The sequence below is a fragment of the Dermacentor andersoni genome, chromosome 6 (assembly GCF_023375885.2).
Source record: "Dermacentor andersoni chromosome 6, qqDerAnde1_hic_scaffold, whole genome shotgun sequence".
Taxonomy (NCBI): domain Eukaryota; kingdom Metazoa; phylum Arthropoda; class Arachnida; order Ixodida; family Ixodidae; genus Dermacentor; species Dermacentor andersoni.
In genome coordinates this window covers 115,154,583-115,166,789 of record NC_092819.1, presented here as the reverse complement: position 1 = coordinate 115,166,789, position 12,207 = coordinate 115,154,583, and the positions used below count along the sequence as shown (strand labels likewise).

At 43.1% G+C, this 12,207-nt stretch overlaps 1 protein-coding gene across 1 annotated transcript in view; it reads left to right on the top strand.

The window, feature by feature from the left end:
- The window catches only part of LOC126522164 (juvenile hormone acid O-methyltransferase-like), a 42,413-nt gene extending 34,911 nt beyond the window's left edge, over positions 1-7,502 (top strand). The window contains exons 3-4 of the mRNA XM_050170908.3: positions 5,437-5,602; positions 7,222-7,502. Of these exons, the coding sequence (XP_050026865.1) occupies positions 5,437-5,602; positions 7,222-7,397 (342 nt within the window). The 3' untranslated portion in view covers positions 7,398-7,502. The remainder of the gene's footprint in view (positions 1-5,436; positions 5,603-7,221) is intronic.
- Positions 7,503-12,207: the final 4,705 nt, after the last annotated feature.

The following is a 12,207-nucleotide window of genomic DNA, read 5'->3' as shown; positions in this document are numbered from 1 at the left end:
TTTAAGGTCTTGTAGTCACACCGGAGCTATCAGTTTAAGCACACTGACCACTACCGGATCAGTTGGCAGGCTCTAAGCAAGAGCACGCAAATACTTTTTGCAATGAGCAGCATGGAACAACGGTCACCGTGGTCGATATATGAATGGACAAAGTCGGGAACCTCAAAGCCAGTGAGGCAAAGTGAGGCAGAGTGCAGAGTGGCAGAGTGTGAGGAAGACATGTGATTTACACGTGATAGCTCTCAAATGGGGACCGAGCACATTACACGTGTACTTGTTATGTTTCTCTCGTGACGGCTTTCCACCAGCTAACAAATGTTTTTGAATGAATGAATGAATGAATGAATGTTTACTTTATTTGAATACAATTTCAAGAAAGGTGCAGGAGTAAAAGGCGCGCAGCTCCTGACAGGTGCCCCTGTATCCGCAAAATACGCGTGTATATGCGTTATTTAGTGGTACTTCATTGGCAGTGCGCGAACACACATAACGTTGCATATTTTCACACGCGGTACTTGAGTTTCCACAGAAACTTAGAACAACAAAAATTGACCAATTATTTGGTTACAGTTGGTTTACTAATATAGACGGTGAAATAATAATTGTTCCCCTTTCCCCCATCTTCCCCTTTCCCCCCTCTTCCCCTTTCCTCGCCCTGTCCACAAGCAGTAAAGTACAGGTTGTACATGTAAATTACCATAGTACACTAAAGTGCAGCATATGACCATGAACATGAAAATAGAAAAAAGACACAAAAAGTTATTTATAATATATTTATGTTTCAATAATCACCCTCTCAAACACTGTGTTAGTAACAATTCCTTCACGTGGTCAAACGTCAGTGATTGGCGCAAGAGACACCTGCATCTAAGTGAACATTCTCGATTCCTGCCGCCGGTTCAGTTTGTTGTCTGTGTTGTCACCAAACCTTCTGTAATGAGATTGCATGCGTGATGCGAATAGCACTTTACATTTCGGAACTTGTGCGAGCACGAGCGATTAGACAGTGTTTGTTATCCACTGAGCCTGTTATCGAGTAGCAACGACCGTTTACTTCGACTTTTGCTGTCCAACGCACGGGGTGCCCGATTAACTGCACACATTTAATGGTTCGAGAAGTCTACAAGAACAGTTTGTTTGTGCATTATATTTATTAAAGCGAAGCATCCTTTGCCTCTTCCTTCAACTTTACTGCGGCAGCTGCTGCTGTTGCTGCTGCTTGGCACACACCGCGTACAAGACAGCAGCAAGGCGACGCAAGAAACCCGTTTGGTCCCCACCAAGTCGAATGTGCTCAATGCCCTGTAGAGCTCTCTGGGAGTCCCCACATTAACCTTTTGACAGCTGTAATTATACATCATCCCCCTCATAAGCATTGCAAAAACTGCACCGCTTACGTTTCCATTAACGTGCGACTGAAGAGGGGACGTAGATAGAATTGTAGAGAAGAGGGGACGGAAGAGGCAGTTCGCATAGAAGGGGGGGGGGGGGAGAGTGAACAGGGGACGTGAGAAGTCAAGGAAACGATAATATAGATATGAACGGGGTTGCAGGGAAACCGGATGAACTTAAGTTCAAGGTACCGTACAGTACGGTTCTGCTATTTCTGAAAAATAAACGGCATGCAAATATGTCAAGCGGACAACTTACGCAGGGAGTGCAGAAGCAGAGCCACATTAATTAAAGCGCGCCGCAAGGTCCAGGCGACATTACGGAAGCGGTCGCACATCAAATCAACGCTTCTGTGCACGCCGTGGTAGCTTCGCGGCTTTGGCATTGCTCGAGGTCGGGGATTTCATCCCGACCGTGGCAGCCGCATTTCGACGTGGACGAAACAGAACATGCACGTGCACCTAGATTTCGGGACATGTTAAAAAACGCCATGGTGTCAAAATTAATCCGAAGCCCGCCACTATGGCGTGCTATAGGATTGCGGTTTGGGCAGATACAGCCCCACCAAAACAAGTTTAATACTTCTGCCACAAGGCGATGTGCCATGTGAGGCAATGACAATGCTCAACTCTCTCAGGGGTAATGAAATATGGTGCAGAATAACACCTCGAACAACCACCTCTCCCTGTGAATTCTGTGTACTACGCGGACAAATAGCAGTGGTGCATGCAAGGTAACGTTTAACATCAACTTACCACTCTCGTGTTAGACTAAAAGTTGAAGAAATTAACCTTTTGCCATATAAATCGACGGTAATTATCGTCACTAAAGGTAACCAGCACAGAAAGCATAGCTCACATTGATTTCCACAGTGCCTGGGATCCGCTTAATTTTTTAGGAGTGCATATTCAGATATCGAGATCGCGTTGCGTGTTCGCCAACTTGGACGTTTCAACTACAAGAACTCTGTCGGTGCGCATTCCATCATTCTTATACTTGTTTTTAAATGCATTTTACTTGCAAAGACAACAAAAACCATCGTCCTGAAACTTTGCGCTATAAAAACGGGGGCACAGAAAGAAGACACAAGGGCGAGCTGTCGTCCTTGTGTCTTCTTTCTGTGTCCCCGTTTCCTTAGCGCAAAGTTTCACGATGAATCAATTCCAAATAGGCCGACCGGAGTGAAAAAGCATAGTTTGTGTAGAAAAACTATTGCTTTGAAGTATCAATTTTAAGTAAAAAAAAGCAACAGGTAGCATCCATTACCCAACTATTTACGGTATCCTTACGGCGCAGTGGGCGCCTGCAGGCACCTCTCGTGGTCATGCACGAAGGTTTCCGCTAAAATTTATTTTTTATTTACTTTTAAGAGCTGGATACAATTACCATGCTGCAAGGATAAGTGGCAAAAGCACTAAAACCATGACCATGACAAAGCCACTAATAAATTCAATCAATTCAAAGCCTTATAGACTCAAAGTTACTATAAAGGCTATGTCGTATGACGTATTTTGAATTTCTTTAGCAATATCGTAGTACAGACAAAAAAAGATTGCGCCTTTCAGAGCTTATCTCTTGTCAAAACAATAATCATCACCTGCTTGGCTTGCGTTTCTTTTCTTCACAAAGGGCGCTCGCTACATTCCTGTAAAAATACTGTGCCACGTTCGAAACGCGTGTGCCGTTCGTGACCTGAATTTGCCACGTGCGCAGCGTTCAAGAAAGAAAAGGAGCGTAAGATAGATGACGATAATTGTTGTAGGACAAGATAAGTCTCAAACGGTGCAAACCTTCCTTAGGATGTATTTGTAGACGTTTTCTCGTGTAGGCACTAATAAGTGATTATGAATTTTTCGTGTTTTTATTCGTGAAGCTTGTGTCACGAACGTACGTACATACATTGAATATAATCTTTTATGGGATGATTGTATGACTCACAAAAAAACGGCTAATCATATTTAAATTTATAACGCTACTCATTGGATTACTTTGGGAGGGGCGTTATGAAACAAAGACGCAGTTTCGCCCGAAAGGCGAAGCATGAATTGCGATAGCAAATTAGAAGACAGCCATGCGAAGTAAGGATAGTATTTTAATCGGCCGTATAAAATGTAAACATTCGCTTGCTCACTAAATTGTTATTTATAGTGCCAGTGCGCACAGCAGACATGAACACATCGCATTCAATAACTGGGGACACCTGCTTTCGAAACGGCTGCGTGAGGAAACGCGGCAGCAGCAGCGAGGGAAGTGACGTTCGTGCTGTCTATCGCTTCAACCCAAAGTGAGCACCAAGGACACACAGCGCGCACAAAGCTGCGAGCCGGCGACGTACCTTGACTGTGCCCCCAACGGAGATAAGCTCTCAACATACGGCCCCGAGACCGCACACAGCCACCACATGCGCAGGTCCCACCGGAAAGAGCGCTGCTCCCACCCTTCTCCCTATCCCCACGGCGCCTCGCACTGTCGGGTGCCTCGCGCGCGAGAGAAGACGATGCGCTTCCTCTTCGCATTCATCCCATTCGCGCGGGCGAGATTGAGCCGCGATGTCGGTTCCCCTCGCACGTTTTCACTCGCACATACAACGCAGGGTGTGCAGCAAGGGTGTTATCGCCCTTAGACATTATACCGAATCTCACGGCGACGCCGACGCCAGAAATTCGCTTGGAGTGTCTGTAGAATTACTATCGCAATATTAAAAAGCTCGCACAGACGAAGGAACACTCTAACAGTAAAGTTGCTTTCCCTAAAGGCGTGTGCAAAATATGAGCACACAGTTACGCAGAAGAAACAGATATTTTTAATGTACAATTACTGAAAAGAGTTACCGTTTATGTAAACGAATGAATTTAAGTAACGCTAGACATAGCTCAAACAGAAATTCCGATTTTCATTTCCTAAATACGCTACACTAGCGGAACTTACGGAACATGAAAGCTTAGACTCAATTTCGCACAAGATTTCTTGCCACCTGGAAGAAAGATAATACCGTCGAAGAAACGCCAGGCACCTTTGCATGAGAATTGAGTAGCTTGATTGTGTCTACTCCTCAAAAAGTGTATTATTAATGAGGACGAGGATGACGGTGTAGTAGACCAACACTTATTGGCATTTCAATTGGTACCTACTTTACATGCTGCCGGTATCAGTACGACCAAAGAAGATGGCCGATGAACATATGAAGCAGCAGTGATAGTTACAACTTGCGGAAAACAGTAACCTGTAACTCTAAAAAGAAAGCCACAACAATGTGGAAATAACGCGGTGTATCCATTGTTTCATCAGTCTTCAGAAGAAGAACGAAAAGTATTAGGAACATCACTGAGCTAAGAATTGTACAAAAAAATTAATCCACTTGTCTGAAAGGTGGAATAGTCATTGAAAGCGCATGTGCCCCAGTCGACTGTTCACGAGCCCTCAGAACGTAAGAAGTAGAGCAATGCGAGCTACCAGTCTCTAGACATAAGCACCTTAACACCATCATAACGACCTATACCAAATAGATACACTACTTATACTCAATACAAGTCATAAAGAAATTCATACAGATATGTGCATTAGTTTATTGTGTAGCGTAATGCATGCCACCCGTGTTCTTACAGTACAGGACAAGAATTAAAAAAAAAACAATAATCGGTGCTCGAAACTGCAATTGCCTCAACAATTTCAGTGGGCTATTTAGAATGTTAGTCATTACTCTAGCCTATTTCTGTTACAGCGCTTCTCGCGCAGAGAACTGTTTTTACATGCAGGGTTATTAGCTAATAAGAGTTTACTCGGTTTTTAGCTGCTATGCGCTTCTTATTTGGTAGAAGGACAATAAACATTACACAACAGACAGAAATTGGGAATGTTTTCACTGAATACTGGCCGAGCAGTCTGTGATATGAAATTTAACATCTGCCCCAATTAGTCAGGAACTGCAAGAAAACCTAAGCACTTCAATTTAGGGAGCGCGAGCTCATTGTTGCTTGGACAAGTCCGTGCAACAGAATATTCTGCAATAGTGGTCACCGTACTATCTCATTCCCTTGAAAACAGGACCCGAGCTTGATGTTCTCGGAGCGCTACTGCTTCGACAAAGCGGTAGACGAAGAGAAGCTCGTTGCCCTAGAGAAAAGCGCCGTCACGGCAGCAGGTCTCGAATTGGTCAAGTGCAGGACCTACTCCAGCCTGTGGAAGTTTGCAACCGCTGACATCTGCCTCGGTGAGCGCAAGATTGGTGATGTAGATACTAGCCCATTAATCACAGGCTACCTGCGTTTCGAATTATTTCGAGCGCTTTCAAAATACCAGTTTTAAAATACCTTTTAAAATACCCGAAAACTGACCTATACAGCCAAATAAATTGTTCAAAGTAAGCAACTTTCTTTTTAACATCACAAGTTCAACAAATCTGTCACACTTCTTTGGAACAAATAAATTATTAGTGTGGGAGTCGTGACCGTATGGTCGCGCTCAAAGATAATAGGGAAAGTTGTCCGAGCAACGAAGTCTGAATGCAAGAGTTCGATATGAAGAAAGAACCACTGGCAGCAAAGGTGGAAAACAAAACAATGAACGCCGAAATACAAATCGGTTTTAATAAATAAAAGATTACAGTAGCTTGAAGGGTGCTCTAAACTAAGGGAAACGCTCCGACAAGCACACAAATCTTCTGTCGTATTTCTGCTTGTGCCATTGAATCTGAAGCAGCATGCTCAATTATTGAATTGAGATGTGTTGTCACACTTGGTGATACAATAGAGATCTCGTTGATATGAGACACTTTTAAGGATGCAGCTATCTTATTTTAGCACCTTTCAATATGTCCTAGGCATGAATTTAAATAACCTGGAAATACTCTTCCTGTAGAAATTGCCGTAGTGGCATAGCGATATTATCACGCTTGAGCCAGCGCCTGTAACTATCTGTCTGATGCCTTCGTAACTCTGGCAGCTGTCAACATCTTATCCGGATTTGTTTTTAATCAATGCCAATACTACAGCCTTGAATCTCCAATGTGGATACTCTAGAAGCATACTTAGCACAGCGAACAAGGCTTCAGCTGTTGAACGCCGTACGTACCACATTTGCTAACACTGTCGCATTTTTAAATCTCACATAAACAAGCCCGAGAATTGGGTAAAGCATTTCACATCAAAACCAAGAACAGCACCGCCGGGAATGAATATTGTGGAGTATGGAAGCGAAAGAGTATAATTTAAACATGCGCCCAGTCTCGCAACATAACGGCCCATTATAGGGTTTTACAGAGTTCATATTTGCTAGAAAGTGCTTAATTTTCCAAATTAATCACATTTCAATTCAGTATTTTTTTTTCTCTTTTACATTTTCTTGTCGGTTGATCGCGTTTGTTTCGCTTTTACGATGGACGTTCGCCGCTCTCAGAAATGTAACTTTTGTTAATGGGGAAGGTTCCTTTCGCAAATATATACACTGCAGTTGTAAGTAGTTGTCAGAAGACTTGCATTGCGACCTTCACGCTACTTTAAAACAGTCCAGTAAATGTAGATATTGACAATGTATTTTGCATTCGCAGCCTTTGTGTGAGAAACCTTACTCAGCTTGTGGCCTTATTAAGACCTAGTGCCTAAAGAGCCGCCATCAATACACATAATTATCCCTCAAACTGGCATTCCGGGCTGTAAATTTCTCGGGGTATTTTATTTATTACTAGCCGCTCATTTAGGTTGATACCAGGGCTCTCATACACTGTATTCATATTGCCCAGGCTAAGAATAATGTAACCGCGAGTACTACACGTCTCCTATACTAGAGCGCGTCGTCAAGTACGTAGACTACATACAGGTCCTTTTCACGCAGATGCATACATGCCGTTCTTCAAGCTGGACGCCAGGGTACCGGAGGAAAAGCGTGCTGCTTTTTGGAACACTTGGAGACATGCACTACACGAGGCGTCCAACTCAAACTCCAGCGGCATCAGCCTCAACCATGATGTCCTCGTCGCGCACTTGCAGAAGCTTCCAGCTCCTATTTAGGCAATGCATTCTGTGCGTCCAATCTTTGCAGCTTTCAACTGCTGTCCTTCATTTAATTTTCTTCACAGGGATGGGCACGTGCATAAATAAATAGAGTGCTATTTATTTTTTGTGCTTGCATTATCCCACTAGACACGCCAAGACCTGCCAGGCGGCGCGACTTTGCCTAATGGACAGAAGTAGGCTGGTGACTTGCAGGTCGCGCAGTTGCTATTTTGTGGGGCCCACGAGTACTCGGGAGGCGAGCGTAAGTAGTAATGAAGAAGGCCCCCTAGGGGAACCTCATAATAGCATCGGCGTCAATAACAGAAAAAGGAGGAAGACAAGAAAGGGAGCTCGCCGTGCAAAAAGCTACATGAACGTGCCGGGCGAAAGAAGAAATAAAAAGCGGGTAGAGATTGGGGAGCAGTTAAATAGAGAAAAAATAGGGGCATATGTGGTGACAGAAACGTATTTTGTAGACACGGAAGAGCCGCAGAGCCGAAGAGTTATTGAGAATTATGTTTGCGAAGGGTGCAACAGAATTAAATTGGAAAGAAAGCCAAATGGCACATAGTAAACTCAAAATGTCAAGAGCACCTCTGGTTACCGTGTGCAATGAGTGGAAAGAAAACTGGGCTGGGCGTATCGTATTTGTGAACCCAAAGTAATTGCAGAGAAGAATCAAGAGTTAGTGGAATGTCTAAGTGCCGATATTATGGGTTTCGGGAATGGTGCCGAAATTACCCTATTAGGTGGCCTGAATGCCCTCATACGGAATCTAGGTGGCTATACCGACAACTACCGGAAGTCGATCTAGATCTTTGTGAGCAACATAACCTCGTTATCGCGAATACAGGGCCTAAGTGTGATAGGCAGACCTCGTCGAAATGGGAAACCGGCAATCAACCATTGAAAACCGTCTGATGACAGAAATAAGTTGAGAGAAATGGTCTTTGTCGAACAAGGGTAGAGTAGCATAGGGAGTGATCAGGAACGCATCATTTTGAAAATGGGAGATGTAGTTGGAAAAGAGAACAAGGAGCGTAGAAAGCCAGTCCAAATTTGAACGCTGAACAAATAACAAATATAGTCACAAGAGTCGAGGAAAAACTTGGCAAATGGCCAAATAAAGAGTGGGAACATAGTGAGCTTCTAAGTGTACTAACGACAGAAATACGGAAAGAGAAATGTGTTCGTTGAAAAGGAAGAAAGAAGCCGAAAAGTTGGTGGAACAGGGAGATACGAGAAGCAATCGCCGAACGAAAGAAAGCAGCCCGAGAGCAGAGGCAGGCAATCAAATCGCAGTTGCCGTATGGTGAAGTAGCTAGAAAATGGGAAATATAGAGGGAGAAAAAAATCTATGGCTCAAATACTTGTTCAAGCAAAGATAATATGTGAACGCCAACTTTGATGTTGACAAGTACGTGAGAAAAATAAGGTCGCACCTAGATTATTTTGGAAGAACAAAAGCTTATTAGGCAAGAAGTCTGGGGCAATACATATCCTAGATAAAGATGGACTCAAATTAGAACGGGACGTGCCATTGCATTACATCCGAAAAATAACAGTCGAATCTTTGCAAGGCAATGACGAGGTCCTTGCCTCGTCGTTGGCGACAAAGTAGAATGATGCTCACGTATAAAAATGGGGGAAAAAGGTATAATTAATTCACTCATGTAGACCGTTGACCATTACATCGCTTATATACAGGTTAGCAATGCAGGCGATTATCTTAAGCTGTAAGCGTGGGCATGGAATACTGGCGTATTGGGAGAACTTTAGAATGGCTTTAGAATCGACAGGCGCCTGGATGATAACGTATTTTAACTTAGTGCATTGAAATATCCAGAAAATTAGAGGGGACCGCTACTGTAGCCTTTCTAGACATAACCGGAACATATGGCAAAGAAAACCGCGGCATATTGTGGAATATTCTGCACGGAGAAGGCTTAGGCAATGACTGTATACAGCTTTTGAGATAGATTTACGAAGAAAATAGAGTTTGCATTGTATAGAAACGGAGGAGGAGCGAGAAAAAGAGTCATCCCCACTGCTGTTTATGATGTACATGGTGAGGATTTAGAGGGTGCTAGAAGGAAGTATTATCGAGTTTAATCTCTCATACAAACAGGCGGGGACGGTAGTACAGCAGCAGCTTCCAGGTTGGTTTTATGCGGACGACATTGTGTTGCTGGCTACGAGCAAAGTGATATGCAACGTCAGGTTAATATTTGTGAATAGGAAGGCGAGAATTTAGGTCTCAAATTTGGCGTAAAAATTAGTGTTATGGTATTCAATGAAAACAATGAACAGATAGTGTCAATACAGGACCAGGAAATACCTCGGGTAAAATATATAAATACCTTGGTATATAAATTACCGCAATTTATCACGATCTCCACGATCGGCCACCGAACACCTCTTTATTGAGATCATCCCGCACAGAAAACGAAAGGAAGGAATCCTTATCCTCAATATCTACAATCCTCCATCTCAACGCCACAGCCGATATCTAACCCTCTTCAAAAAGGGCCTGAACATCGCAGGCAGCTGCGCCCTCATGATCGGAGGCAACTTCAATCTCCCGCACACGGGATGGGTTTACAGACACAGCTCTGCTGCAGGTCCTACCTTATGGCAAGACTCCCATAATCTCGGGCTTAAATTCATTACTGACCCAGCTTTCCCTACTCGCCTGGGCACTTCCACTGAACGAGACATGACACCAGACTTGACTTTCACCAAAAACGCAGACAACGCCCAATGGGGCAACACCCAACACGACCTCGGGAGGGATTACTCTAATATCGAAATTACTCTCCCACACCGAAGAGCCACTACGATAAGAACATCATCGTCATCATCAACATCATCATCATCAGCATCAGCCTGGTTACGCCCACTGCAGGGCAAAGGCCTCTCCCATATTTGTCCAATTACCCCGGTCAAGTACTAATTGTGGCCATGTTCTGCCTGCGAACTGCTTAAAGTCATCCGCCCACCTAACATTGTGGCGTCGCCTGCTACCCTTCCATTCCCTTGGAATCTAGTTCGTATCCCTTAATGACCATCGGTTATCTTCCCTCCTCATCACATGCCCTGCCCATGCCCATTTGAACATGCCCATCAGAACAAGGGACTTTATTTGGATGGACTGGGATGCCTTCCGTAAAAGCCGTGTAGCAGCAACAACGTATGCTCCCATTACCGACATAAAATCATGATCATGCTATCTACAATCACGTACTAAATCGGTCACCCGCACTCTCACAACCGATGCATCGACTGAGCGCATGGACAGCACACTCGCCCACTTTATCCAGGCCAAAACATCCATCCTCTCTAGATGGAAGGGACAACGGCTCAATAGAAGACCCAGACGGAAGGTCACACTTCTCAACAAGGAAATTGAAGCACACTGCCGCGTTCTAAGTCAACAGCAATGGTCAGAGCTCTGTAACTCACTAGACGAGCAACTCTACCACCCCCCTCGTGGAAAATCCTGAAACATTTCCTTAATAGCGACATCACCCGCTCATATCAACAAGATCACGCCACGAAGCTTTTATTTACAGAAAACAAGAGACATGGACAGGACCATGTTAAGAATACCTTACGTCAAAAGTACATCCCATCTGGGCCCTCCCTCACAAAAAAATTTGAGACGGTATTCAGAATCAGAATCAGAATCAAAATTTCTTATTAGAAGTTGGGATCACATTACAAGTATTTAGTATGCAGAAGGAGGTCCCATAGTCAAAGACTGTATCGGGACCTCCTGTACAAGAACAGTTATTGTAGTTAACATCTAAAAGCAACAGCAGCATATAATAAGGAAGTATACAAGCAACAAGAAAAAAACGGTTACAGAACAAAATACAAAATTACAAAAAATAACAAGGTTTAGCACATCTCATGGTAGCAGGAAAATTGTACGGGAACAAAATACCAGCAGTTTATTTACAACAACAAAAGAAAAAAAGAGGAAAAAGGAAAAGAAAAAAAAACGAACAATGACCGACTACAGTAATCCTTGTCGTTAATCTGTGAATAAAAAATGCATTTTTAGTTCTCTTTTAAAATGTGACAAACATATTGCATTTTTCATTGTGAAAGGAAGGGTGTTCCATATTGATATGGAAGAGAATTCTACAGTCTGTTTACCATAGTTAGTATGGATTCTTGGTAAAAGAAAATTGTTATTCAACGCAAATCTGGTGGTACTATGAATCATCAGGTTAGAAGGTGAAAATGGTATCGATGGAAGCTCATTATTCACAAATCTGTAAAAAAAAATAGCTAGGTTATATTTAGTGAGTCCAGATATGGTAAGTATGCTGTTCTCGTGTAGTAGGGAAGTGGCATTAGAAAAGCGGGGGCTGTAAGTAATTATTCTTATGGCTTGGTTCTGAACTGTCTGGAGAGATGCAGTATGAGTATTATAGGTGTTACCCCAACATATTATGCCATAAGTAATGCGAGAGTGGACAAAAGAGTGGTAAAGTTAGAGTAATGTGGCACGTGTGAAGTAAAGGCGTGTTTTAATTAAGATGCGTATACCATAAGCTATCTTCTTTTTTATGTGAGCAATATGATTGTGATATTTCAAGTTACAATCTAGTAGAATACCAAGAAAAGATGAACATGAACTTGGAGGAATGCGATGAGAACCGAAAGTGATAGGCGGAATGGATGGTATGTTTCGCTGATGAGAAGAGAATACAACAAATTTAGTCTTAGTGGCATTAATAGATAACATGTTAACATTACACCACCTTAGGATATTTTCTAAGTCAGTATTTAACTTATTAACGAGAGATGAGATATC